The following is a 27,200-nucleotide window of genomic DNA, read 5'->3' on the forward strand; positions in this document are numbered from 1 at the left end:
TCCTTCAGACCTGTAACATTTCTTTTTGGGAACTCTTCGAGGAAAGATTAAAATTGCCAGAGCTGGGGATGTGGCTCAAGCGGTAGCACGCTCGTCTTGGCATGTACAGGGCGATGGGTTCAATCCTCGGCACAACATAAAAGTAAAATAAAGATGTTGTGTCCACCAAAAACTAAAAAATAATAATATTATTTTAAAAAATAAAAGATTAAAATTGCCAGGGATTCCAACACATGCTTGCGTTGATTCAGAGTAATCATTGTGTATGGAAGTTCGCTATATTTGTTCTCTCTGCTTTTCTGTGTATTTGAAACTTTTGCTAATGAGAGGTTAAAAGAAAAATAGTTATCCTTTTGTTAGTTGTTTCATTTCTTGATACACATGAGCTTCTCTGAGAAAGTCATCTTTGGAACTCCACTACTCACATAGTTCCACAGAATGGTAATTAGCAAAAAATAATCAGCCTGTCTGTATTACAAAGGCCTTAATCTCCTGTTTCTAAATTGCGCACCATAAGTGGATATATGGCACTAGCCAAAATATTGGTGTGTAATTCTATGTAACTTAAATTCTACTTGTGTAATTGGCAAACTTTTGGTGTGTTTCCCCTTCTTTCTCTATAGCTTTCCCAGCCAGCTGTAAGCATTGAAGGACAGGTGTCAAACCCTCCATCTACTAGTAGCACAGAAGTGAATTCTCAGACCATTCCTGAGAAGCAGCCCTCACAGGAAGTAAAACTGGAGGCCAAAATGGAAGTGGATCAACCAGAACCAGCAGACACTCAGTCGGAGGATATTCCAGAGGTAAGAGTAAAGCAGGTAACTGCTATGATTTGATTATGACTCCTGATTTAAAGAAAAATATATTGTAGGAAAATATTCTGATAATTAGGTCTAATTACATTGATTTTTTCCAGTGAGAAAGACTCCAAATATGTCCAGGGGAGAGAGTTAATTATGATATTAATTGTATTGTTTCCCTACTGAATATTTTTGAAATACAGAAAATACGTCCCTTATCTTTTAGGCTAAAGCTGAAGACTGTAAAGTGGAACCTGCAGAAACAGAAGAGAGAGGCACAGAGTTAAAAACTGAAATAAAAGAGGAGGAAGACCAGCCAAGTACTTCAGCTACCCAGTCTTCTCCAGCTCCTGGACAGTCAAAGAAAAAGAGTAAGATTTTTTAGGCAGTCTGTTTCTGGAGGCAGAGAAAAAACAAAGACCCAGAATGGAACAGGATTGGGCCTCTTGGGCCTCAGAAATAACCAGTAACGTGATTTCATTAAGTTTGGGGCCCTGAGCTTGGTTTACTATTATTGAAAAAGAATTTTTTTTCCTATAGATATTTGCACTTGCTATGACTGCTGAGTCAGTTGTGCCCCTCATTTCTTCAGGGTTTATTCATTAGCACCTTTGAGAAATTATCTTTTTCAGAAGAGAAAAATGGCTGAATTATATCCTTGACTAAAATGCAGGAAAGAATAACACTAATAACAGTAGCATTTATGGTTTGCCTTCTTTGTGACAAGGACCAGCAACTATATCACTTAAAAAACTACACAACAACTCTGAAGGTCGTTTTAGTTTCTTAAAATATTCTTTTAGTTGTAGATGGACACAATACCTTTATTTCATTTTTATGTGGCACTGAGGATCAAACCCAGGGCTTCACATATATGAGGCGAGTGTTCTACCACTGAGCCACAACACTGAGGCAGCCTAAGTCTGAAGTTTTTAACAGGCAGGAAGACTAAGACTTAGCAAGTTTAAGTAACTAGCCCCAGGTTATTCAGCCAGATAGTACCTGGGCAGAGTGTTCAACTCTGATAACTCCCAAAAACTAGAACTAGAGCTTCTTATGGCTCTTGGTGATCCTTAAGGTAAGTGATCTGCTGAATCTTAGAGATGATGTATATAAAAATTTTCCAAAAATATAATATGACATAAAATACCAAGTTTAAAATTTTTCATTCAAAATATTTGTTCAGTGTTGAGATGGTATTTCAATGTAGGTAGGTTGTAGGTAGGTTGTAACAAATGCAGTCTTTTTTTTTTTTTTTTTTTTTTTTAAGTTGTAGATGGACACAATATCTTTATTTTTATTTGTTTATTTTTATGTGGTGCTGGGGATCAAGCCCAGGGCCTCACACATCCTAGGCTAGTGCTCTACCACTGAACTACAATCCCAGCCCCACAAATGCAGTCTTAACTATTAGGGATCTCTCTTCAAAACATTTAATCTGTAGGGCTGGGATTGTAGTTCAGTGGTAGAGTACTTGCCTAGCATGTATGAGGCATATTTATTTATGAATAAATAAAGACCCATCAACAACTAAAAAAATTTTTTAAAAAATCTAATCTAACACATTTACTCATTTATTTTGAATACAAAGAAGTCTGAGATAGAACTCTCTCCTCTCTGTAGTGTAAATTTTTTTTTCATGGCAGTTCCTCACAGAAGTGAACAATATCTAAAAGTACTAACAAATATGTACCTGAAGGTGAAGTTAATTTTTAGATCAAGGCCTTCCCTTTCTCAGAGTATTTTGTTTTTATTTTTATTTATTTTAAAGTTGAATCCTTAATCACTAGTTTCTTGAATGATGGCTTAAATTAATTCCATTTGCTGGAAATGCTAGCAAATCTTTCTTGACTTTTGGAAAAAGAACAGGTTTTGAATAATTAAGACTCTTATTCTTAACAACAAGAATTTAGTGTTCTCTCCCTCTCTCTCTCTCTCTTCTTTTTTTTTTTTTTAATTTTACACATAAACCCTAGTATCCACTGTTAAAATAATACACCACTTTTACTCCTCGGCTCTAAAACATCAAGCATTTTAATCAGAGACTCTTTGAGTGCCTTCAATTCCTTTAGTGATAGGACAGAATCAGGTCTATTTCTGACTTTGTTACGTAAATACTGGTGTCATGAAAGAACATTTTCTGTTCTCTTACCAGCAGTATCTTTCGGACTATTATTTTGTGACATCTCTTCATAGATTTTTAATTGTCCTTGGCTTCTCTTTCTACTTAGCCGAGTCTGTGTTAACTGAATTTATGACTGGAAAATTAACTGAGCTTATAATTGTGGTGACAAGTCATGCTGTTTTGAAGGTACTTCCTGTAAAGAGCAGGAGTTAGAATCAGGAAGCAAGCCCTTTCCTGGAGGACAGTGTAGTCACCTTCCATGCTTGTCAGTAAACCTAGGACCTCCATCATGCTAGGCAAGCACTCCATTGCTGAGCTATACCTCTAGCCCCCAGTATAATCACTTTGGTATTTTGTGAGTCTTGAAATACTTAAACTTCAGCTTGAACGTTTTCTTTTTTTAATGGTTTGTTTCAATTGATAATCAATTTAAATGTACTTTTAAAGTTTTCAAACCAGAAGAACTACGACAGGCACTGATGCCAACATTAGAGGCACTTTACCGACAGGACCCAGAATCCCTTCCCTTTCGTCAACCTGTGGACCCTCAGCTTCTGGGAATCCCTGTAAGTATTTATTTTCTTTGGTTTTAATTTGGTACCAGTTTTATTGAGGTGTAATACACATACAAGTCACCTATTTAAAATTCATCGTTCAAAGGGTTTTAGTATATATTCTCAGAGTTGTACAACAGTCACCATAATTTTAATTTTCTTTCTTTCTTTCTTTCTTTTTTTTTTTTTTTTTTTTTTTTTAGTTGTAGGTAATCTTTTACTTTATTTTTTGACTTAGTTTAATATCTTTCAAGTTTTAGGTGGCAGTTGGGGAGAGTTCAGACATTTTATAGCATCAGTCAGTACCTCAAGTTAGGCATCGTGGCATGTGTCTATAACCCAGCTCTTTAGGAGGTTGAAGCAGGAGAACTAGGAGGTTTGAGTCCAGCCTGGGCAACATAGCATGACTCCATCTCTAAAGTGAAAAAAATCAATACTTCATCCCTTTTTGTGCTTTAATAATAGATAATACCACATTTCATTTATTCATTGTTTAATTGGTAGACATTTTGGTTATCTCCACTTTTTGGATATTGAGGGTAGCACTGCTTTGTATATTCATGTTTCATGTACATGTTTTTATTGTAGATATGTCTATATTTCTCTTTGGTAACTACTTTAGGAGTAGAATTTCTGGGTATTATGATTTATGGTGGACCCAAGTTTTGTGTCCTTTTTTTTTTTTTTTTTTTTTTTTTTTTTTTTTTTTTTTTTAAAGAGAATTTTTTAATATTTTTCAGTGGACACAACATCTTTATTTTATGTGGTGTTGAGGATCGAACCCAGCGCCCTGCACATGCCAGGCGAGCACATTACCGCTTGAGCCACATCCCCAGCCCGGTTTTGTGTCCTTTTAAAAATGCCGTTATATACACCAGACTGCTAGCAGCTTTCATTGGAAGGTTTTAAAATTGTATTAGACAGGATACATGAGTGCTTCCAGGGGCAAAAATCCTTCAGGAGTTCATTTTCCTTTGACCTTAGATGTAGCACTGAAGTTCTCTGGGCTTCATTTCCTCATTTTTATAGGCCCCTTCCAGTGAGTTTTTAAGACTTGTCTTCTTTGTACCAATCTCATGTGTACTATGGCATAGCAGCTGGAGTTACTTTGGGGACCATCAGCCTACTGTCTTGAGAATCCCTACTAGCTTTATTCTCCTTGCCCTCTGAACCACTTCATGTGTATATAAACTGATTTGAAGATGTGATGGATATTAGTCTACTCTTAGGAATATAGACAAGTCAAAACTTCAATTACATGGAAAATTAAAGAGTATAATAGAGTACTCCATTCTGCCTCAAATACACTGCCCAAAGAGTGAATAATGTTGTTTGATGTCACTTGTCCTTGTAGGATTACTTTGATATTGTGAAAAGCCCCATGGATCTTTCCACCATCAAGAGGAAGTTAGACACTGGACAGTATCAAGAGCCTTGGCAATATGTGGATGACATTTGGCTCATGTTTAATAATGCCTGGCTATATAACCGGAAAACTTCACGGGTATACAAATACTGTTCCAAGCTCTCTGAGGTCTTTGAACAAGAAATTGACCCAGTCATGCAAAGCCTTGGATATTGTTGTGGCAGAAAGGTAAGAAATGGCTTTCAAATCTGCCTTTAAATTATAAGATGTCTTTCTCTCTCTCCCTCTTGTTTTCTCCCTCTCCCCTCCCTGTGCTGGAGATTAAACTCAGGACATCGGGCATGCTAGGCCTGTAATCTACCACTGAGCTACATCCTCGGCCCTAAGAGGACCTTTCTCTAAATGCACTGTTTATTGTTAGTTTCACACATCACAGTAGTATATTATTTGTATAGAATGGGCTTTCTGTAAAGACATTTTATACACAGGCATGAATTATATGGCAAACTAGACCTTAGAATGCCAAATCATCAGACTAAGCTCATCTGGAATAGGAGCTCTGTCCTGTTCCACTGTATGTGTACATTGCAGAACATCTACTAGCTTTCTTTTGCATACCCAATTACAGTGTTTGAGCTGTACTTGTCCTAGGGGTCTGTGGAATGGGACAGAAATAAAAGACTGCTTAGTCTACCTCAGATGGTGAACTTCTATAGTATTCAATTAGAATGTTTTTTGGAAACTGAAGTAGTCTGTTACATCACTATCTCTTGTTTAGATTTTCCATTGTGACTATTCTAACTCACACTTCACACTGTGCTCTTTAACAAAATATTTCTGTTGCAGCTGGAGTTTTCTCCACAGACACTGTGTTGCTATGGCAAACAGTTATGCACAATCCCTCGTGATGCTACTTACTACAGCTACCAGAACAGGTAAGCTTGACCACATGTAGACTGCAGTTCATGTGTCCTCGTGTCTAGGAAGTTGCATGCAGCTGAACAAGCACACATGCATCATGGTTACTTGCTTGAATACACCTGTACGCCACAAGTTCTATCATTATTTTCTGCCCTTGCTTGCAGAATTATAAAATTTCCTAGCAAAAAAATACCCTTGCTTGAGTTGTCTGGGCCTTTATTTACTTTTGTTTATTTTTTTGTTGTTTGGGGATTGAAACTAGGATCTCAACACATGCTAGGCAATAGTGAGCTATACCCCAGCCCTGGGTTTTGTATACAGGAGGAACCCAAGACCTTGGGAAGATATGCAACTTTGTGAGCTCCTGGGACTGTATCCAGACTCCACATCTCTTTATGTTGTGCTTTTATTAATTGTCACAGCCTACTGTAGAACTTTGAATTAAAATTTATTGGTTTTAGATACTATTATATTTTTTTCCTGGTACCAGGGATTGAACATTAACTACTGAGCCACGTCCCTAACCTCTTTTTTAAATATTTTATTTAGAGATAGGGTCTTGCTGAGTTGCTTGAGGTCTCAGTCTCCCAAACCACTGCAATTTGCAATTACAGGTGTGTGTCACTGCACATGGCTAAAATTAGGTATTGTGAGGTTTTTTTTTTGTTTGTTTGTTTGTTTTCTATGTATGGCCTATCCCTTAGTAGCTCTTAGAAGAGATGAAAATAGGATTTTAGAGTATTTGCTTTGCTCTCTTCAAGTAAATTAAAAGGAAAACCTTCAAAATAGTTCTGTACCTGACTTCACTAAAAAAAAAAAAAAAAAAAAAAACTAGGTATTACAGAGATTGGTAGACTTGTAATGAACTAAGCATTTTCTCATGCTCAGTTAGTAACCAATAATCACAAAAATTGCGTTCATGAATCTGTTTTAAACATGATTAATCTCATGTTTTCAGTAATGAGGCTCCAATATAGCTTGCATTGGATGTTTATTTTGCAGTTTCTGACTAGTAACAGCAGGGCTAGGTAGTTAAATGCCTTTAGTTGTTTAATAATACCAAACCTGGGGCTGGAGTTGTTACTTAGTGGTAGAGCGGTTATCTAGCATGTGTGGAGCACTGGGTTCAATCCTCAGCACCACATAAAAATAAATAAATAAAATAGAGGTATATCAACAACTTAAAAAATTTTTAAAAATAATAATACCAAGCCCATGGTGTTGGGGTTTTGTTGAACTTGTGTGCTACAGATGCATTTCTAGCCTTGAAAACTCACCCAAACTTTGTTTACTTAGAAGAGTTCATTGAACTTCTAATACTTTGTAGGCATTAGATCCAGATTTTTTTTTTTTTTTTTTTTTTTTTAAATTCCTTGAAAGTCAGGAAAGGGGAGACTAAAGTTACATAAGCACATTGTATTTAAAAATTCAGGTAACAACTGGCATGAAACTTTCCTCATGTTATAATCTTGATTTATGCCATTTTTTGATTTTTAACAACAATGTACAGTACTTTTTTAAAAATGTTTTTTAGTTGTAGTTGGACACAATACCTTTATTTCACTTATTTATTTTTATGTGGTGCTGAGGATCGAACCCAGGGTCTCATACGTGCGAGGCGAGCGCTCGCTGAGCCACAACCCCAGCCCCCGTTTTTTATTTCTTACCAATGCACATTTAATCATACCTGAATACACCGCTGCTTCCCCCCGCCCTTTTGAAGTATATAATGGGTATAATGTGAATTTAACTACTTTGTGGAATCCATTCAGTGAAAAACTATCTTTTTTACTTAAGGCTTCTTTAGGATTGTATTTTATCTTCTTTAATCACTTGTTTTTGGAGGAATTATTTTCTTCTACTGTATCCCTAGTGGGTCTTTTTTTAGTTACCAAGGATTACACTCAATTACTGAGCCACATCCCCAGCCCTGTTTTGTATTTTATTTAGAGACAGGGTCTAACCGAATTGCTTAGCACCTCTCTTTTTGCTGAGGTTGGCTTTGAACTCGAGATCCTGCTGCCTCAGCTTCCTGAGGAAGCGTGCGCCACTGTGCCTTGCCCATCTGGGTTCTTTTGTTTTTCTTTTTGGAAGTGGGAAGAAGTGTGTGATTGCCATGTTTAGGTAGTGGTGATAGTGACAGTCTCCTCTCTGGTATATTTATCATTCTTCCTCCTCCTGGTTATTTACATCAAGTAGCATTAGCTAGTGAAGTGAAAGGGTGTGGGTCTGTGTAAGTGAAACATTTTTATTTTATTTGCTGTAATCATTTGCTACTTGTGATCCCGTTGAGATATTTAATGCTAATCTGTGCTTTGCCTTGGCTTTCTGCTTTGTGTTGTCCTGTCTTGCTTTTATGTTTTTTGTTGTCCTGCAATCCCTCATTTCTTCGTTTGTTTTGTGTTTTTTTTTTCTCCCTCATGCTTGTCGTTGTCTGCACTTGGCTTTGATTGCAAAAAAACAAAAAACCAAACCAAAACCAAAAAACCCAAACTGTGTGGCCCATAAATCTGCATCATTGAATGTCCTTGTCGCCGTTGATGACCTGCTCTCTGCTCCCGTCCCCCTCCTTGGCCTGCTGTGATTGGTGGCTTCGTTGCTTGGCTTGGGCTGTGTTGTGTGAACGGAACAGTTCACCCCAGTATGGCCTTCTTGCCGACAGGTATCATTTCTGTGAGAAGTGTTTCAATGAAATCCAAGGGGAGAGCGTTTCTTTGGGGGATGACCCTTCCCAGCCCCAAACGTAAGTAGCTGCATTATTTTGAGAAGTGTTTTTGTTTGTTTGTTGGTTTTTGTTTTTTCTTCCCTCCCCTCAGTTTGTTTTCAGATGATGATACTTGGGCTTCTACAAGGTGTTAGCTGTCTTGTATCATAGCCATTAGTCTCGGGTGGATAGTTAAAACTTAAAAAAAAAAAACAGAAGTAACTTCTCAGTTGTACACTCACATTTCAGATGCCCAGTAGCCATCTATGGCTAGTTATCAGCACATAGCCATCATGGCATAAAGCTCTACTAGACAGTGCTGATCTAGGGATATGTCCACATTGGACAGTCAATTTAGAGTAAAAGTACCCTATCTTCTGAAAAATTAACAGTCTTAACATGTAGGGCTTTAACGGACCTAGTTGGGTTTTGCAGTCTCATAAGCTCTTACCAGTTTGGTAAATGCCAAGAAAACTTTTGAAACATGTAGCCTTAACTGCAATTTTAATCTCTAAAATTTAGATACACTATTTATTTAAGAAAGAGTAACTCTTTAAACAGAAGATGTGGAGTACATTCCACAAAAGTAGTAAAATAGTACAAACAGGATTCTGAGAAAACCTGGTTTTTCCAAACTGGATTATAATATTGCACTTCCCTTTCAATCACTATTGAAATACAGGATAGAAGTTATGGGATCTAGTCTGAAACTGTAGATGCTGGGAACCATGGTTTCCCAAGGAGGCATTCTGACTCTTGGCTAAAGCAGGGAGGTTCACTCTAGGGCAGGTTTCACTGATTCAGAAGGGGAAGTCAGTTTAGATAGAGTAGAAGTGGCCTATCAAGTGTTCCAGACTTAAAGGCAATAAGTCTGGCTTAAGTCTACATTTCTAAAAGTTCCCAGATCTTCCTGGTGCTCTTTGACTTCAGATCATACTTAGAGAGCCTAAGACCCACCATTCAGATAAATGATTCTCTAGGTTATAACTTGTGTAGGAAATGCTTTTAAATTTGGAAGTGTCCCCATTTTTGTAAGGAAAAATCACAGTATCAATGTGAGCCTCTAAAGTTGATTCTAGGCAGAACATGTGAGATCCATAGCTTCTGTATGTACTAAGGCCTGAGCAGTATGATGTGCTGGACTTCAGAAAGGGCTGCCATGGGAGATTGCTTTAAATATATATGTGTATATACTGTATATGAAATAGAGAATTTTTGTCCTTCAAAATTAGCCTCTTTTGGGTAACTATAAGAATCTGAATTATGTACACTTAGCCTCCATTTCTACTGTCAATCAAAAATAAGACTTGAACATCTGTGGATTGTTAGTATCTATAGTTATAGTGTTCCTGGCTCCCTCTGATACCAAGGAGTAACTGTATTCTTAATGTTGAGATTTTTCTACATACACACACACACACTCACACACCCCTAAAGTATCTAAATTATCCATCTACTATGTGGGTGTGATCCCTTTAGTTAGATATGGTTAGATTGCTCTCTATTGCCTTTTCTCATAGTGTCTATTTTCTCTCCTTAGTACAATAAATAAAGAACAGTTTTCCAAGAGAAAAAATGACACATTGGATCCTGAATTGTAAGTAGTTTCTCTTGACCAATCAATACACTTTGACTTTTTTCCTTTCTTTCATTCTCGTTTTCCATGATCAGATGACTATATTTCTGTGTTAAATCTACATGATGTACATTTAAATCGCCAGAAAAAATATGGAAAGCATTTAGGAACTATGCCTGTTAGGTTAGTTTGTATTTCCAGGTAGTAGTGTTCATATATATTTTACTGAATGATTTAATCTTTTATTGTGGTGGTTCTAAGAAACCAGCGCCTCACATACAGTAGGCAAGCGCTTTACCACTGGGCTATATCCCCAGCACAGCTGTTCATAGTGTTTCTATGGGCTCATGTGAAACATCACATTACCTCTGCTCAGTGCTTTGTGTTCCATGTTCCATTATGTCCTACATTTACAGTGCATGCTCATAATCCCCTCATTTGAAGTGCCTGGAGCACTGAAAAATATACCAGTTTTTTAGGTGTTTCTACAATGGATGGGGATGGTATTGGACTCGTTGAGATAATACAGAAATTTGTTATGTACAGAAATTTATACTGTCTTTCCATAGTCAAATTTAAGATGGTCACATTTAATGACTATAAACACTATAAACATTTTTAAAAATAAAAAGTTCGTTAAATTGTTTTTCCAGTTTTTTTGGGCTTGACCTTGGCTAGCTTTTGAATTGTTAGAAATACTGGAAATTTGGGGGCTGGGGATGCGGCTCCAGCGGTAGCATGCTCGCCTGGCATGCGTGCAGCCCAGGTTCGAATCCTCTGCACCACATACAAACAAAGATGTTGTGTCCGCTAAAAAATAAATAATAAAATTCTCTCTCTCTCTCTTTAAAAAAAAAAAAAAGAAGAAATACTGGAAATTTTAAAAAAAAATTAGTTGTCAATGGACCTTTATGTATGCATTTATATGTAGTGCTGAGAGAATCAAACCCAGTGCTTCATACATGCTAGGCAAATGATTTATCACTGAGCTATAACCCAACCCTGGAAATTTCTTTTTTAGTTACTACTTAATTTTCAGTTTGAATTTCATTGAAGTTTCTGTGTTAATTTTGGCATTGGCTTGCAATTTCAGGTTTGTTGAATGTACAGAGTGTGGAAGGAAGATGCATCAGATCTGTGTCCTTCATCATGAGATCATCTGGCCAGCTGGGTGAGGCTTATATCAATGTTTTCTCTGGAATTTTTCTTCATGAATATTAAGTTTTTTTCTTTGCTATAACCATTTTTACCTTCAGAGTTACTGTCTTTAAAATGTTTTCTTTGGATTGGGAAAAATCTCAGTATGATTTAATGTTTGAAACATAAAATAACCTAAAAGCCAAAAATAAAAAATAGATTTCTCTCTTATTTGCATGCATTCTTTTCATTCATATATGTATATTTTATTCCGCTGGGTGTTACATTAAAATTGTTATATCAAAAGTAAATCTTTTGATAAAGCAAGTGTTAAATGTCATATAGCAATAGAAAAATAGATACAGATAAGATATTGGTGAGGGACACTTGTTACTACTTTAGAACACATGCTATGAATGGTATGATAAATGATGACTTTGCTAAGTGTTTTGACTTCAACAGTTTTTGGTGGGGATGGGGACAAGTTACATAGCTGTACTTGCAGTATAGGCTCATATTGAGAGAGGGACAGACAACCTTTCACTGTGCAATAGTGGGGCTGATCCCAGCTCCATTCCCAAGGAAGAAGGGGAAATACAGGGCTTCATGGCTCCATTACACGTTGGACAAATTATTAATGCTGGTTTGATGGTCACATAGGAAAGGGGAAACTAGTTAAATTTTTTACAGAAAATATGGAATTGATCCCCAGCACGGCCAAAAAAGGTTTTTGGTTTTTTTGTAGAAAATATAACTCTAAGGAAAATTACAATAGGTGATTTTTAGTTACTACTTAATTTTCAGTTTAAATTATCTTGAAGTGTGCTTTTTTAGAGCTCTATTTAATAATTGTAGACTTGATAAGAATGATTATGATTAAAGAGATTTCTTATGGTTACTACAATTTAGGAGCAGTCAGCTAGTTTGAGATAATATTTACATTATTAAGCTTGCTTTTTTTCTAAATCAATAAAGTAAAAAATAAGATTCATTCTTCTCTTCCACCCAAATTCCTCACCACCAGAATTACCATGGCTAACAATTCCCACATCTATTTCTGTTTACCAGCCATTATGTTTTACTGATGTAAATACTAGTTCTGTTTTTTTAGTTTTTGCATCTGATAGATCAGGGACATTCATTTATGTGTGCTGCATTTTGGGGGTTTTGGGGTTTAGTTTTGATTCCTTTAATTTTGGATAATTACTAGAGATCAAAGCCAGCAACTTAAGACATACTAGGCAAGTGCTCTACCCCTGAGCTGTATCTCCAGCCCTTTTTATTTTTGAGATAGGGTCTCAAAGTTGCTGAGGCTGGCCTTGAACTTGTGATCTTCTGCCTCTGTCTTCCCGGTAGCTGGGATTACAAGCATGTGCCTCTGTGCCCAGCTTTTAGTTTTGAGAAAGGATCTTGCTATGTTTCCCAGGCTGGCCTTGAACTTGCTCTTCTCCTAGTTCAGTCTCCCAAGTAGGTGGGATTACAGGGGTATATCACCATGCCTAAGTCTGCTGTATCTTTAATGGATCCTTAGTTTCTGTAATGTACTGTAACCCATTTAGTTAATTATTGATGTTTATGTGATTTCAGGTTGCAAGAAACTACATGTACACACACGTAATTATAGGAACAAAGAGAATGTATGTTTGAAATCAGTTGGTTCTACTTTTAAAATGTACATTTCTACCTGTAGCACTTAGGAAATATCAACACCTGTGCCACTGTGATTGGCCAGAAGAATATTCCTGTCTTAGTTTCTAATCTAATATTTTCATATATAAACCAATTTATTTGCCCTTCACATTTCTTAAAATTTTTCTTATTGATTCCTAAAGGTGCTGTGTGTATTCTTTGTATTAACCTTTTGTTGTATATGCAGAAATACATGTGTCTGAATTTTAATTTTATGCAGATGACAAGTTTTGTTTTTTGTTGTTTTTTAATCTATGTTAACTTAAATGCTATGTTGTGTAAGCAAAGTCTTGGTTTACATTTTAGATTTGTCTGTGATGGCTGTTTAAAGAAAACTGCACGAACTAGAAAAGAGAATAAGTTTTCTGCTAAAAGTAAGTTTTAATCTTACTTAAAGTTATTTAATCAGTAATCTACTGAAAGTTGAATTGTAATCTGCATTTTTGTGTGAAATTGATTAGACACAACATGTTTTCCTTTTTTATATGTTTCTCCTCACTTGGAGCATTTCATAATGAGGACCACATGTGGAAATAATTGGCCAGAAATGCCATCCTCTAAACAACAATATCATTTATAGGGACGACATTTAGGCTTCACATGATCTTTTCCAGGCAACGTGGGGCAGGAGAATTACAAGTTTGAGGCCAATCTGGGCAACTTACTGAGACCCTGTTTCAAAAATAAAAAGGGCAAGAGATGTAGCTCAGTGGTAGAGTGCCTCTGAGTTCAATTCACTGTACTGCAGAAAAGAAAGAGAATATTTTATCATAAAAGTAATTGACACTAATAATGTCATTGTAGTATTTCATCTAGTTTTATAGATGCTTTTGCAGTATTTTGGTGACCTATGGATTGCTTTGACTCCTATACTGTTTTTCAAAATGCTCAACCATTATTGTGGCTCTATGGTAGACCTCTCACCTAGCATATGCAATGCCCTAGGTTTGATCCTCAGCACCACATAAAAATAAATAAGTAAATGTCCAACTACAACTAAAAAAATATTAAAATATATATTATATTGGGCTGGGGTTGTGGCTCAGCAGAAGAGCGCTTGCTGCACTTGTGCGAGACCCTGGGTTCTATCCTCAGCACCATATAAAGATAAATAAATAAAAATTTAAATAAATAAATAAAAAGATATTGTTCTTTCTCTCTCTCACACACACACACACACACACACACACACACACACACACACACACGCATATATATATATTGCAAAGTCCATGTTGATGTTCATTGTTCTATGGATTTAACTTTTGAAAACTTCCCAAATAGTTGAAATATGAATTTAGACATTATTTGAGTACTTTGCTTCCTTTAAATACCACATACTTAAATCACAGTGATACAGAGAATTATGCATAGCCCCACTCTGACATATAAACAAAATTTTCTTCCTCTGCCTACTTCCCCATATCGACTACCTAGCTAACTTTTTAAAATTTTCTGTCTACACTGGGAATGAGGAGCACAATGAGATTTGAGATTGAACCTCAAGACTGATAGTAATTTCAATAATCTTGGTGAGGTTCTTTGTTTTGGTATTGATTTTGTTTATTCTTGGGGTTGAACCCAAGGCCATACCTTTTTAACTTTTAATGTGTGTTCTTAGGGTTGCCATCTACCAGGCTTGGCACCTTTCTAGAGAATCGAGTGAATGACTTTCTGAGGCGACAAAATCATCCTGAATCAGGAGAGGTTACTGTTAGGGTTGTTCATGCTTCCGACAAAACTGTGGAGGTCAAACCAGGCATGAAAGCAAGGTATCTATTAATTTCCCTTTTTTTCTCTTTCAACTATGGATCCATAGTTGTTCATACCTAGGTTCTATTGGTCATTCCAACCTGAATGATATATGTTGTGTTTTTTTTTCACCTCTAATCCGTATTGTGTAGGTTTGTAGATAGTGGAGAGATGGCAGAATCGTTTCCATACCGAACCAAAGCCCTCTTTGCCTTTGAAGAGATTGATGGTGTTGACTTGTGCTTCTTTGGCATGCATGTTCAAGAGTATGGCTCTGACTGCCCTCCACCCAACCAGAGGTATGACTGCCTTGCTTTGGCTAATTTCTAATTTGTGTAGGGCTTGAAAATAATAACAGATAAAAAAGCATTACAGGGTTAACACTTAAGTATTAAGTCAAACAGATTGACAAAATGGTCCCCAAACAGAAAATAACTATACAACGCTTCTCTTAAAGGATATGAGTAGCAGCCTGGAACTAAACTCATACATTTCAGAAAATTAACTTAAATCTAGGTTGCTAATATTTGGAGTAGGGTGTTAGAAATTCTGTCTCCCAAAACAGTATGAAAGGCAAGAATAAGAATTCTGTAGAATATATTCAATATATATATTGATTGGTATAATATGTGCCATGCTGGATATTAATACAGGAAGTTTAAGGCTCATGAACTTCTCTGAAAGGTCCACAATCTATTTGTTTACTAATGTTAACAAGCTTGCAGTTGAAAGGGTGAGCAAAGAATGTAGAAGAAAGGGAAGGTATTTTTAGCCACATAAAATAACAATTCTTTGTGATGTATGTCTTATTTTTTCTCCGTTTTTGATATAGGAGAGTATATATATCTTACCTCGATAGTGTTCATTTCTTCCGTCCTAAATGCTTGAGGACTGCAGTCTATCATGAAATTCTAATTGGATATTTAGAATATGTCAAGAAATTAGGGTAAGTATATTGATAATTTCTTTTAAACAATGTTATTGTGGTGATGAGAACATAGGCGGAAATGTTTAAATACATAATTTTTACATTTTCCTGACCTTGGTTCTTATCTCACATTAACTATAATCTGAACATTATTGGAGCCCCTATGAAGTTAAGGCTACTAATACAAAGGATTATTTTCCTAGTTTCACCCATCCTACTTTAGCTTTATTTATTTAATATTTATTTTTAGTTATCGGCAGACACAACATCTTTGTTTGTATGTGGTGCTGAGGATCAAACCCGGGCCACACACATGCCAGGCAAGCACGTTACCGCTTGAGCCACATCCCTAGCCCCTTAGCTTTATTTTCTTCAATTGAAATTGAATGTTGGTTTGCAATCTCCCTCCCCTCACCCCATCCCTCCTACATACTGGGATGGAAACCAGGGGCTACATCCATATCCCTTTCTCATTTTTAATCTTGAGATGGGGTCTTACTGAATTACCCCATCTGGACTTGAACTTATGATCTTCCTGCCTCAGCCTTGCAAGAAGCTAGTTATGGTGTGTGCCACTGTCCCCCACTAAGGGCCAAATCTTTTATTTTACTTATAGATGGACACAACACAATGCCTTTATTTTTTTGTGTGGTGCTGGGGATCAAACCCGGGTCCCGCCCGTGCTAGGCAGGCGCTCTATCGCTGAGCCACAATCACAGCCCCATTAAAGGCCAAATCTTGAACTGCATTTGATCTTGTGACACCTGAGTATTAAGACCAAAAACAAAACTGTTTTAAAGGTATTCCATGTATACATATCCTAGAGAATAAAACGTGGAAGGCAAGTTTGCCTAACCTTTTGTTAAAATGGGCCATGTTCCTTGCATTAAAATCTTCGTTTGGGGGCTGGGGTTTGTGTCTCAGTGGTAGAGTGCTTGCCTTACAAGTGTGAGACCCTGGGTTCCATCCTTATCACCACATAAAAATAAGTAAAATGAAGGTACTGTGTCCAACTACAACTAAAAAATAAATATTTTTTAAAAATCTTCTTTTGGTGGTAAAATATAAATCTAGGATTTTGATACAGAGCTAAATAATCCCCTCTCTGAATGAAATTCGCCATACGGCAATGTGAGATCCATTTTTATTGCTATGTATTATGCCTAGTTCTGGCCTAATAATTTTGATCTTATGTTAAATTGTGCAGTTTGTTGAGAAAAATTATTGGCTTCTGTATCGGCTCTACCCATGTGGTTTGAAGTTTAAATTCTACCAGGTACAGTGGTGCACATGTTATCCCAGCTACTTCATAGTATAGGCAGGAGAATCTCTGAACCTAGGGCAGCCTGGGCAACATAGTGAGATCCCATCTCTTATATGAAGGGTAAGTGCAGTGATGCATGCCTATAAGCAGGAGGCTAAATTGACAGGGGAATCCCAGGCCAGAACCCTGTCTTAAAAGAAAAAGGGATAGGAGTATAGTTCAATGGTAGAGCACCCCTGGGTTAAATCCCCAGTGCCACAATAAATAAAACATTCTGTCTAGAATGAATGACCTCTTGGTGTTCCTTCTCTTTGTGGTGTTAGATATACAACAGGGCATATTTGGGCATGTCCACCAAGTGAGGGGGATGACTACATCTTCCATTGCCATCCTCCTGACCAGAAGATACCCAAACCTAAGAGACTGCAGGAGTGGTACAAAAAGATGCTTGACAAGGCTGTGTCAGAGCGTATTGTCCATGACTACAAGGTCAGTTGGAGTATGAAAATATACTGTATTCTTGGCTACTCTGTTTTCTGTCTTTTTACAAGTCTTCTGTTTTCTGTCTTTTTACAAGTCTTCTGTTTGTTTTCTGTCTTTTTACAAGTCTTCTGTTTGCTTCTTCCACATAATTGGCACAATTATGCTAATTTGATAAAGTGTCTTTATTTTATACAGATGAAAATTTTCAAAGAAACACTAGGTGTTAAAAGAGTTGTAGATCAAGAAATCTGTTATGGCCAATTAAAATAATAGACATGTTATTTAAACATCAATTTAGACCATCTTATGATGTGCACTAAGTTGAAGAAAACAACAAAATTTTTCTTTTCCAAGCAGCCCAGCAAACTATTCAATAGCAACAACAGTTCCCAGTGTTGTAGTTTGGGTCATTTTTGAACATAAAGCCTCCTGGAATTAGAAGGAGGGCTGCTAGTGCTAGTGCCATCTCTTAGACCTAGAGGAAAATACTACACCATGTGTTTGTTAAAGCAGAATATATTCCTATCATCATGAGTATAGGAAAGAGAAAATTGGGATACTGACATCAGACCAGGTTTTTTCACTGTTCATGCATGACACTAAATATCTTCCTGACATATAGGTTAGGGATAAAATCTCAGCCAGCTTTTAGAAGACATTTTAATACTTCATCTTGTGTCATATAATCAATGCTTTAAGAAAACATAGAAATTACTATTTGTACTGTGATGTTTTTATAGGATATTTTTAAACAAGCTACTGAAGATCGATTGACAAGTGCAAAGGAATTGCCATACTTTGAGGGTGATTTTTGGCCCAATGTTTTGGAAGAAAGTATTAAGGAACTGGAACAAGAGGAAGAAGAGAGAAAGCGGGAAGAAAACACCAGCAATGAAAGCACTGATGTAAGGGCATTGTTTTCTTTTCACTGTCTGCCTTGAATCTTACAAATAATCCAGATAGGAGCTTCACTTTTTACCTTGGTGTGAAAGAACTCTTTTTAAATTGAGCAAGATGGCTGAGGACATAGCTCAAGTGGCATGTGTGGGGTCCTGGGTTCCATCTCCAGCACCATGAAAAAATTTTGGCAAAAAATGGTGGCTTAGAAAGATTTCTGTATGATTCTGTTTCTCTGATTATCATCCTCTCAGCATCAGACTCCCTTTCACAATTTAGATGAGTAATAAGTGATAAAAGAAACAAGAATTAATTCTAAAAACTGACCTTGTGTGTGGTGTCGTTTTTTTCCCCCATACTGGAAATTAAAACCCAGGGCCTTGAGCATGCTAGGCATACCACTGAGCTACATCTTTACAGCTGTAAAGAATTATCTATCTAAAGGGCTTAATTATGGATATTTTAGACCTTGAGGGCCATACTTCTGAAATCTGTTTTTCACCTTTTTCCTTCCAGTCTCAGGAATAAAAACACAGGGCCTCATGCACATGAGACAAGCACTTTACTGCAGACCTGCATTCTCAGCCACCGCCACATTCCCCCCTTTAATTTTTAACTAAGAGCCCTTTCGTATGGCATTTATGGCTATTAAAAATTAGGCCTGGGACAGTTTTGCTTCTCCATCACATAGAACTTGGCTTAGTAATCCTGACAGTCACTTTCCAGAGCATATCTAGAATTCACTGTACTGGCTTTTTTTTTTTTTTTTTTTTTTTTTTTTAATTGGAGTCCTAATTAGATTTCTGACTTATATAAAAGAAATCCTAGAATTGGGGATGTTGGCTTAGTGGTAGAGCGCTTGCCTCGTGTGGATGAGGCCCTGGGTTTAATCCCCAACACCATATACACACACATACAAATTCTACATAGCCTTTTAGTTTAAAATACTTGGTTTTTCAGGATGGGTTGGAGCTTTTTTGTTGGTTTGTTTTTTATAGGCTCATACAATTCTAGAATGAAAGTTGGAAGGATACAAAACCAAGGTCTTATGGATCACCCGCTCCATGCACTCTTTACTACCCCATACAGCCATTCCTTGTTTCTTAGCCATGATCTGGGCTTTGTTCCATCATTGGGGTCTGTGCACTGTGAGGCTCTTCTAGGCAGAATGTTAGGGATGCATCAATCACCTTAATGAAGGATCAGGTCTGCACTGGAGAAAATTGAGGCAAATATATTAGTAAATATTAGTTTGCTATAAATAGCAGCTTAAAAGTGAAGAGTTTGTGAAATATAAGTTTAATCTCTAGCTTAAAAGGGGAGAAGAGTCATTTTTTTCTTCAGAATTGTTTACAAATCGCTTCTTAATAAAACCTTAATGTTTTCTTGTCTTTCTGGCCACCATATAGGTGACAAAAGGAGACAGCAAAAATGCTAAAAAGAAAAATAATAAGAAAACCAGCAAAAACAAGAGCAGCTTGAGTAGGGGTAACAAAAAGAAGCCTGGTATGCCCAATGTATCTAATGACCTCTCCCAGAAACTATATGCAACCATGGAGAAACATAAAGAGGTAAGAGGCAGTCTCCAAGAGATGGGTGAAAGAAACGACCCACCCCAATTGGCATTTATGATGTAAGCACCAAACCACTGAAAACTAATGGGGGAGAACTCATTTGATGGTGATTGGGAAGAAAAAAGAGTCTTAGTGGGTTTTATAAGACAGTGTTTATTAGCTTGTGTGGTCGTTGGATTTATAACTCAAAAGTATATGCATAGTTTGTCTAACTCTATAACGTTGTCTGTTTTTATTTTTTTATGCGGTGCTGAGGATTAAACGCAGTGCCTCACACATGCTAAGCAAACACTCTACCACTGAGCCACAACCATAGCCCTCAAATGTTCATGGTGTTTGGTGAATGTTGTTTTTCTAAACTCCTTAGAACTCCCATTAGCCAGCTGGGCACAGTGGCACATACCTATAATCCCAGCAGCTTGGGAGACTGAGGCAGGAGAATCACAAGTTCAAAGCCAGCCTGAGACCTGTCCCTTAATAAAATACAAAATAGGACTGGGGATGTGGCTCAGTGGTCAGGTATCCCTGAGTTCAATCCCCAGTACAAAAAAAAAAAAAAAAAAATTTAACTCTATTAGCCATTTCAGTTTGTTTGTAATGGTGCTTTTGAGAAAGAAATGGGGAAAGAAAAAAAAAAAGTTGACCGTAGCTTTGGAACCAGGCATGGTGGGGCATGCCTCTAATCTCAACAATTTATTGAGACCATGTCTCAAAGGGATGGGAATGTGATTCAGTGGTGGGTTCAAAAAAAAAAAAAGTAAGATTAGGAAGTAGAATTAGAGAAAAATCAATCATTCACATATATACATATAACCCTTTTTTTCTGTATTAATTTTTTACATTGTTTATTTGTTATGGGTAGTTGAGGATATAACTGGAGTTTCCCATAAGAAAAACCAAGACACTTAAAGTTTTGTGGTGGTGGTGGTTTCAATATCACAGTTCAATTCTTACAGACACCAAGTTATTCTTTTACAGGAAGTGGCAGTTATGTGGAGAGGGAACAGAAAGTTTGATTTTAAATATGGAATTACAACTATTGGTTAAGCAGTTTCTTTGGAAGAGAAATAAATATGTAGAACCCTCTCCTGTAATTATACCTTATAGGTATTCAAGCATCTTTTCCCATAGTCCACTGCTGTGCCCATCCCACTTTTTTTATTGAGGCCTAGCATACTTACGTGGTTATTAGAGAAATACAGGCTTGATACCATAACCTCAGCCATGCTATCAAAATGAAGAATTCCTGAGTTACTAATTGGGTATTAACTATCAACAATTGATAGTTACTAGTTACTAGCTCTTTTAATTCTTCAAACAGTAGTTAATGCTAAGTTTAACTTAAATTGTGGACACATTCATTCCATGACTGGGTTTTAATCTTAGGGCCTGAATTCTGAGGCTCTGGAGTAGGTTATAAATCAGTGTATTAGCTTCACTATAGATTGCCATGCTTGGCCCAGTGCATTGCAGATCTTCCTGCCAGTCTGCAGATTTTCAGTCTGTTAGAAACTGGCTAAAACCAGCATGGGCTGCATAGCAGATTAGAGTAATTAGTTGAATAAAAGTTTATAGTTCTAGGGCTGGGGCTGCTACTCAGTGGTAGCACCTGGCATGTATAAGGCACTGGTGTAAGTAAGTCACTGGGTTCGATTCTCAGCACCATATATAAATAAATAAAAGTCTATCAACAACTAAAAAATAATTTAAAAAAAAAAGTTCATAGTTCTAGCCAGGCACAGTGGTGCACACTTGTAATCCTAGTAACGTGAGAGGCTAGGGCAGGAAGATTGCAAATTCAAGACCAACCTCAGCAACTCAGCAAGACCCTATCTCAGAAAATAAGAAGAGGATGTAGCTCATAGTGATAGTTCCATCCCCAGTACCAATTTCATGGGAAATGATGTTTGTTCCAAGTTTTCAACCTTCAATGAAAAAAAATTTGGTTTTGGTTTGGTTTTGGTTTGGTTTTTCCACTCAAGAAACTTACCCTAGTGTCACCAACTAATGTCTGGTCCTGTGTTCTATTCCAGGATATTGAGTCAAATTGTGTTGAGTTGCCTTTCATTTTGAATTGTTGTCAGCTTTTCTTTCTTTCAGAGACATGAATATTTTCTTGATGAGTAGTTAAGCAGATTTTCTCTTTTTGAGTTGTGTGATTATTTGCTCGCAATTAGATTCAGGTTAAACCATTAGTTCCATCTTAGACTGTCTTGAAGCAAAATGTTCACTGTATACTGGGCCTGATCTAGACCATTCTTATTTTTGAAGGATTTATTGAATCAAGTGGGAAAGATAAAATAGATACATTATACCTAATCAGAGAGAAAGAGAGAACATTATACCTAATCAGAGATAACAGAGATAGGTGAATAGGAGGAGGGGTAAGTATGGTAGTAAGCTAACCCTGCATCTACCTACTCAGCCCGCTGGGTGCTGCCCAACTTCTTTCTGCTACAGTTGCACTCTAGAGTTAGAATAAGCTTATCTGTTTGGCAGGTCTTCTTTGTGATCCGCCTCATCGCCGGCCCTGCTGCCAACTCCCTGCCTCCCATCGTTGATCCTGACCCTCTCATCCCTTGTGATCTGATGGATGGTCGGGATGCATTCCTTACCCTGGCCAGGGACAAGCATCTGGAGTTTTCTTCACTCCGACGAGCCCAGTGGTCCACCATGTGCATGCTGGTGGAACTGCACACACAGAGCCAGGACCGCTTTGTCTACACCTGCAATGAGTGCAAGCACCACGTGGAGACACGCTGGCACTGCACCGTATGTGAGGTCAGTACCAGGTTGTAGGAAGGAGGGGGTTCTGGGTCTTTATTGTCTTAAAGGGTGATGCAGACACATGTTACATAGTTGAGAAAGGGCCCAACCTCATGTTTGCTTTTTTGTTTGGCTTGGTTTTAATTGTAGATGGACATGATATTTATTTTTTATGTGGTGCTGAGGATCAAACCCAGTGCCTCACACTTTTGAGGCAAGCACTCCATCACTGAGCTACAACCCCAATCCCTGGCCTCATATTTGAAGAGGCTAGTTTTACCCTGTTCAAAAAGGAGCTTCTGTAGCCTACGCCAAGTATCTAAAAATGCTTTTGAATGATTTAATTCTCCGAGAATTGACCTGCACTCCTTATTTTTTCCCCAGGATTATGACTTGTGTATCACCTGCTATAACACTAAAAACCATGATCACAAAATGGAGAAATTAGGTCTCGGCTTAGATGATGAGAGCAACAACCAGCAGGCTGCAGCCACCCAGAGCCCAGGAGATTCTCGTCGCCTGAGCATCCAGCGCTGTATCCAGTCTCTGGTCCATGCCTGCCAGTGCCGCAATGCCAACTGCTCTCTGCCCTCTTGCCAGAAGATGAAGCGGGTTGTGCAGCATACCAAGGGCTGCAAACGGAAAACCAATGGTGGGTGCCCTATCTGCAAGCAGCTCATTGCCCTCTGCTGCTACCATGCCAAGCACTGCCAGGAGAACAAGTGCCCTGTGCCGTTCTGCCTCAACATCAAGCAAAAGCTCCGGCAACAGCAACTGCAGCACCGGCTCCAGCAGGCTCAGATGCTCCGCAGGAGGATGGCCAGCATGCAGCGGACTGGTGTGGTGGGGCAACAGGGCCTGCCCTCCCCAACTCCTGCCACTCCAACCACACCAACTGGCCAACAGCCAACCACACCACAGACACCCCAGCCCCAGCCCACCTCTCAGCCCCAGCCTACCCCTCCCAACAGCATGCCCCCCTACTTACCCAGGACTCAGGCTGCTGGCCCTGTGTCCCAGGGTAAGGCAGCAGGCCAGGTGACCCCTCCAACCCCCCCTCAGACTGCTCAACCACCCCTTCCAGGCCCTCCACCTGCAGCAGTAGAAATGGCAATGCAAATTCAGAGGGCAGCTGAGACGCAGCGCCAGATGGCCCATGTTCAAATTTTCCAAAGGCCAATCCAACATCAGATGCCCCAGATGACTCCCATGGGAATGAACCCACCTCCCATGGCCAGAGGTCCCACTGGGCATCTGGAGCCAGGTATGGGACCTACAGGAATGCAGCAACAGCCACCCTGGGCCCAAGGAGGACTGCCTCAGCCCCAGCAACTCCAGTCCGGGATGCCAAGGCCAGCCATGATGTCAGTGGCCCAACATGGTCAGCCCTTGAACATGGCTCCACAACCAGGATTAGGCCAGGTAGGTGTGAGCCCACTCAAACCAGGCACTGTGTCTCAACAAGCCTTACAAAACCTCTTGCGGACTCTCAGGTCTCCCAGCTCTCCCCTACAGCAGCAACAGGTGCTTAGTATCCTTCACGCCAACCCCCAGCTATTGGCTGCGTTCATCAAGCAGCGTGCTGCCAAGTATGCCAACTCTAATCCACAACCTCTTCCTGGGCAGCCAGGGCTTCAACCACCTACCATGCCAGGTCAGCAGGGCGTCCACTCCAATCCAGCCATGCAGAACATGAATCCCATGCAAGCAGGAGTCCAGAGGGCTGGCCTGCCCCAGCAGCAGCCACAGCAGCAACTCCAACCACCCATGGGAGGGATGAGCCCCCAAGCGCAGCAAATGAACATGAATCACAACACCATGCCTTCACAATTCCGAGACATCTTAAGACGACAGCAGATGATACAACAGCAGCAGCAGCAACAGGGAGCAGGGCCTGGAATTGGCCCAGGAATGGCCAACCATAACCAATTCCAACAACCCCAAGGAGTTGGCTACCCCCCACAACAGCAGCAACAGCAGCGGATGCAACATCACATGCAGCAGATGCAACAAGGGAATATGGGACAGATGGGCCAGCTCCCCCAGGCCTTGGGAGCAGAGGCAGGAGCCAGTCTACAGGCCTATCAACAACGGCTCCTTCAACAACAGATGGGATCCCCTGCTCAACCCAACCCCATGAGCCCCCAACAGCATATACTCCCAAATCAGGCTCAGTCCCCTCACCTACAAGGCCAGCAGATCCCCAATTCTCTCTCCAATCAAGTGCGCTCTCCCCAGCCTGTCCCTTCTCCACGGCCACAATCCCAACCCCCCCACTCCAGCCCATCCCCGAGGATGCAGCCTCAGCCTTCTCCACACCACGTTTCCCCACAGACCAGCTCCCCACATCCTGGACTGGTTGCTGCCCAGGCCACCAATCCCATGGAACAAGGGCATTTTGCCAGCCCGGACCAGAATTCAATGCTTTCTCAGCTCACTAGCAATCCAGGCATGGCAAACCTCCATGGTGCAAGCGCCACGGACCTGGGACTCAGCACCGATAACTCAGACTTGAATTCGAACCTCTCACAGAGTACACTAGACATACACTAGAGACACCTTGTAGTATTTTGGGAGCAAAAAAATTATTTTCTCTTAAGACTTTTTGTACTGAAAACAATTTTTTTGAATCTTTCTTAGCCTAAAAGACAATTTTCTTTGGAACACATAAGAACTGTGCAGTAGCCGTTTGTGGTTTAAGCAAACATGCAAGATGAACCTGAGGGATGATAGAATACAAAGAATATATTTTTGTTATGGCTGGTTACACCCAGTCTTTTTTTTCCCCCCTTGTGTGTGTGGTTTAAGTGTGCACTGGGAGGAGGCTGAGGTCTGAAGCCAACCGTATGCTCCTGCCTTGCACCTCCAATAGGTTTTATTATTTTTTTTAAATTAATGAAAATATGTAATATTAATAGTTATTATTTACTGGTGCAGATGGTTGACATTTTTCCCTATTTTCCTCACTTTATGGAAGAGTAAAAAAAAAAAAAAAAAGAACATTTCTAAAACCAGAGGACAAAAGGGGTTAATGTTACTTTAAAATTACATTCTATATATATATAAATATATATAAATATATATTAAAATACCAATTTTCTTTCTCTGGGTGCAAAGATGTTCATTCTTTTAAAATGTTTAAAAAAAAAAAAATCCCCCTTTCCTCCCTTCAAGTCAACTTTTGTGCTCCAGAAAATTTTCTATTCCGTAAGTCTGAGCGTAAAACTTCAAGTATTAAAATAATTTGTACATGTAGAGAGAAAAAATGACTTTTTCAAAATATACAGGGGCAGCTGCCAAATCGATGTATTATATATTGTGGTTTCTGTTTCTTGAAAGAATTTTTTTCGTTATTTTTACATCTAACAAAGGAAAAAATTAAAAAAGAGGGTAAGAAACGATTCCAGTGGGATGATTTTAACATGCAAAATGTCCCTGGGGTTTCTTCTTTGCTTGCTTTCTTCCTCCTTACCCTGCCCCCACACACACACACTTTCTGTAAAACTTGAAAATAGAAAGCAAAAACCCTCAACTGTTGTAAATCATGCAATTAAAGTTGATTACTTATAAATATGAACTTTGGATCACTGTATAGACTGTTAAATTTGATTTCTTATTACCTATTGTTAAATAAACTGTGTGAGACAGACACCTGAGCTTTGTTTCACTTCTTGGGGGCACATCTTTGTCTTTATTGCCCGATTGCTTAGGATTAAGAGGGGAAAAGGAAGACCTTAGTTTAAAGCTGCCTTAACAGATATAATGAATTCCTATATAGATGTTGGAGAATTTGTCCAAAGTTCAGAGAGGAAAAAAATACAACATTCCAAATACCAGTAAGATGTCAAAAGTTGAGCTGACAGGATCATCATCATCTAAGTAAGTAAGTAAGGATGACCTCGGTGTCTTCTAATTGCCCTCTTATCTGGGATGAAAATGAGGACCCACGGGATCACACCTGCCTAAGTCAAAAGGAAAACCACTAGAAGTTTTGCTACCACTGCCAATTGCCCAACAAGAATTGGGTTAGAGGAACCAAGTTGAAGGAAAATATGTGGAAAGAAAGAAAATCCTGGACAGCTGAGATTACAGTGTAAGCCCAGCAGTTTGCTAGATGTTGACTATGACCAGGTGTTTTTAATTAGAACATTATTACTGAGCTCCTTTGACATCAATTGGCAGGTCTGGTCTGGTCTTGGTAAGAGCTTTGGACTAACCATGATATATGGCAGGTATCTTGACTCGACTGTTTTATGGTCTCAAAACATAAGCATTTTCTGATGGGAACTTGTACACTATTCATCAGAGCTAGCTCTGAGAAAGGTATCAAGCACCTACCTGCCTCAGGTCACCAAACCAGCAGATAAATAGGGGGCACCTAGATCTCTGCCAGGCCATCCAGCACTTGATGAGGATACAGTCCTGCCTTGGAGCTAGCCAAGGTCTAGAGAAGGAGGATTTACTAAGGTAAAGAACTGCAAGAATCTAGTGCTAAGTGACAAGGAATGCAAGAGGGGTTGGGGGAGAATAGGAATCGGGAAAGTGTCTGGGAAGGATAGTATGGAAGCTAGATCTTAGAGGGGAGATAAATTGGGAAGTAGACGTGAGAAGGAACTTGGCCCAGAACCAGATCCTGCTGGGGAGCATCTCCAGACCCACTGGTG

At 38.8% G+C, this 27,200-nt stretch overlaps 1 protein-coding gene across 2 annotated transcripts in view; it reads left to right on the forward strand.

Annotated features, from left to right (window-relative positions):
* The window catches only part of Ep300 (EP300 lysine acetyltransferase), an 80,568-nt gene extending 54,381 nt beyond the window's left edge, over positions 1–26,187 (forward strand). For both annotated transcript variants that reach the window (XM_076855217.2, XM_076855218.2), the window contains 17 exons: positions 624–803; positions 1,027–1,171; positions 3,373–3,491; positions 4,834–5,073; positions 5,692–5,780; positions 8,429–8,509; positions 10,011–10,067; positions 11,140–11,217; positions 13,179–13,246; positions 14,494–14,644; positions 14,777–14,923; positions 15,457–15,570; positions 17,140–17,305; positions 18,040–18,204; positions 19,606–19,767; positions 22,270–22,551; positions 22,921–26,187. In XM_076855217.2, the coding sequence (XP_076711332.2) occupies positions 624–803; positions 1,027–1,171; positions 3,373–3,491; positions 4,834–5,073; positions 5,692–5,780; positions 8,429–8,509; positions 10,011–10,067; positions 11,140–11,217; positions 13,179–13,246; positions 14,494–14,644; positions 14,777–14,923; positions 15,457–15,570; positions 17,140–17,305; positions 18,040–18,204; positions 19,606–19,767; positions 22,270–22,551; positions 22,921–25,089 (4,413 nt within the window). In that variant the 3' untranslated portion in view covers positions 25,090–26,187. The remainder of the gene's footprint in view (positions 1–623; positions 804–1,026; positions 1,172–3,372; positions 3,492–4,833; positions 5,074–5,691; positions 5,781–8,428; positions 8,510–10,010; positions 10,068–11,139; positions 11,218–13,178; positions 13,247–14,493; positions 14,645–14,776; positions 14,924–15,456; positions 15,571–17,139; positions 17,306–18,039; positions 18,205–19,605; positions 19,768–22,269; positions 22,552–22,920) is intronic.
* Positions 26,188–27,200: the final 1,013 nt, after the last annotated feature.

The sequence above is a fragment of the Callospermophilus lateralis genome, chromosome 4 (assembly GCF_048772815.1).
Source record: "Callospermophilus lateralis isolate mCalLat2 chromosome 4, mCalLat2.hap1, whole genome shotgun sequence".
In the NCBI taxonomy this organism is placed as follows: Eukaryota; Metazoa; Chordata; class Mammalia; order Rodentia; family Sciuridae; genus Callospermophilus; species Callospermophilus lateralis.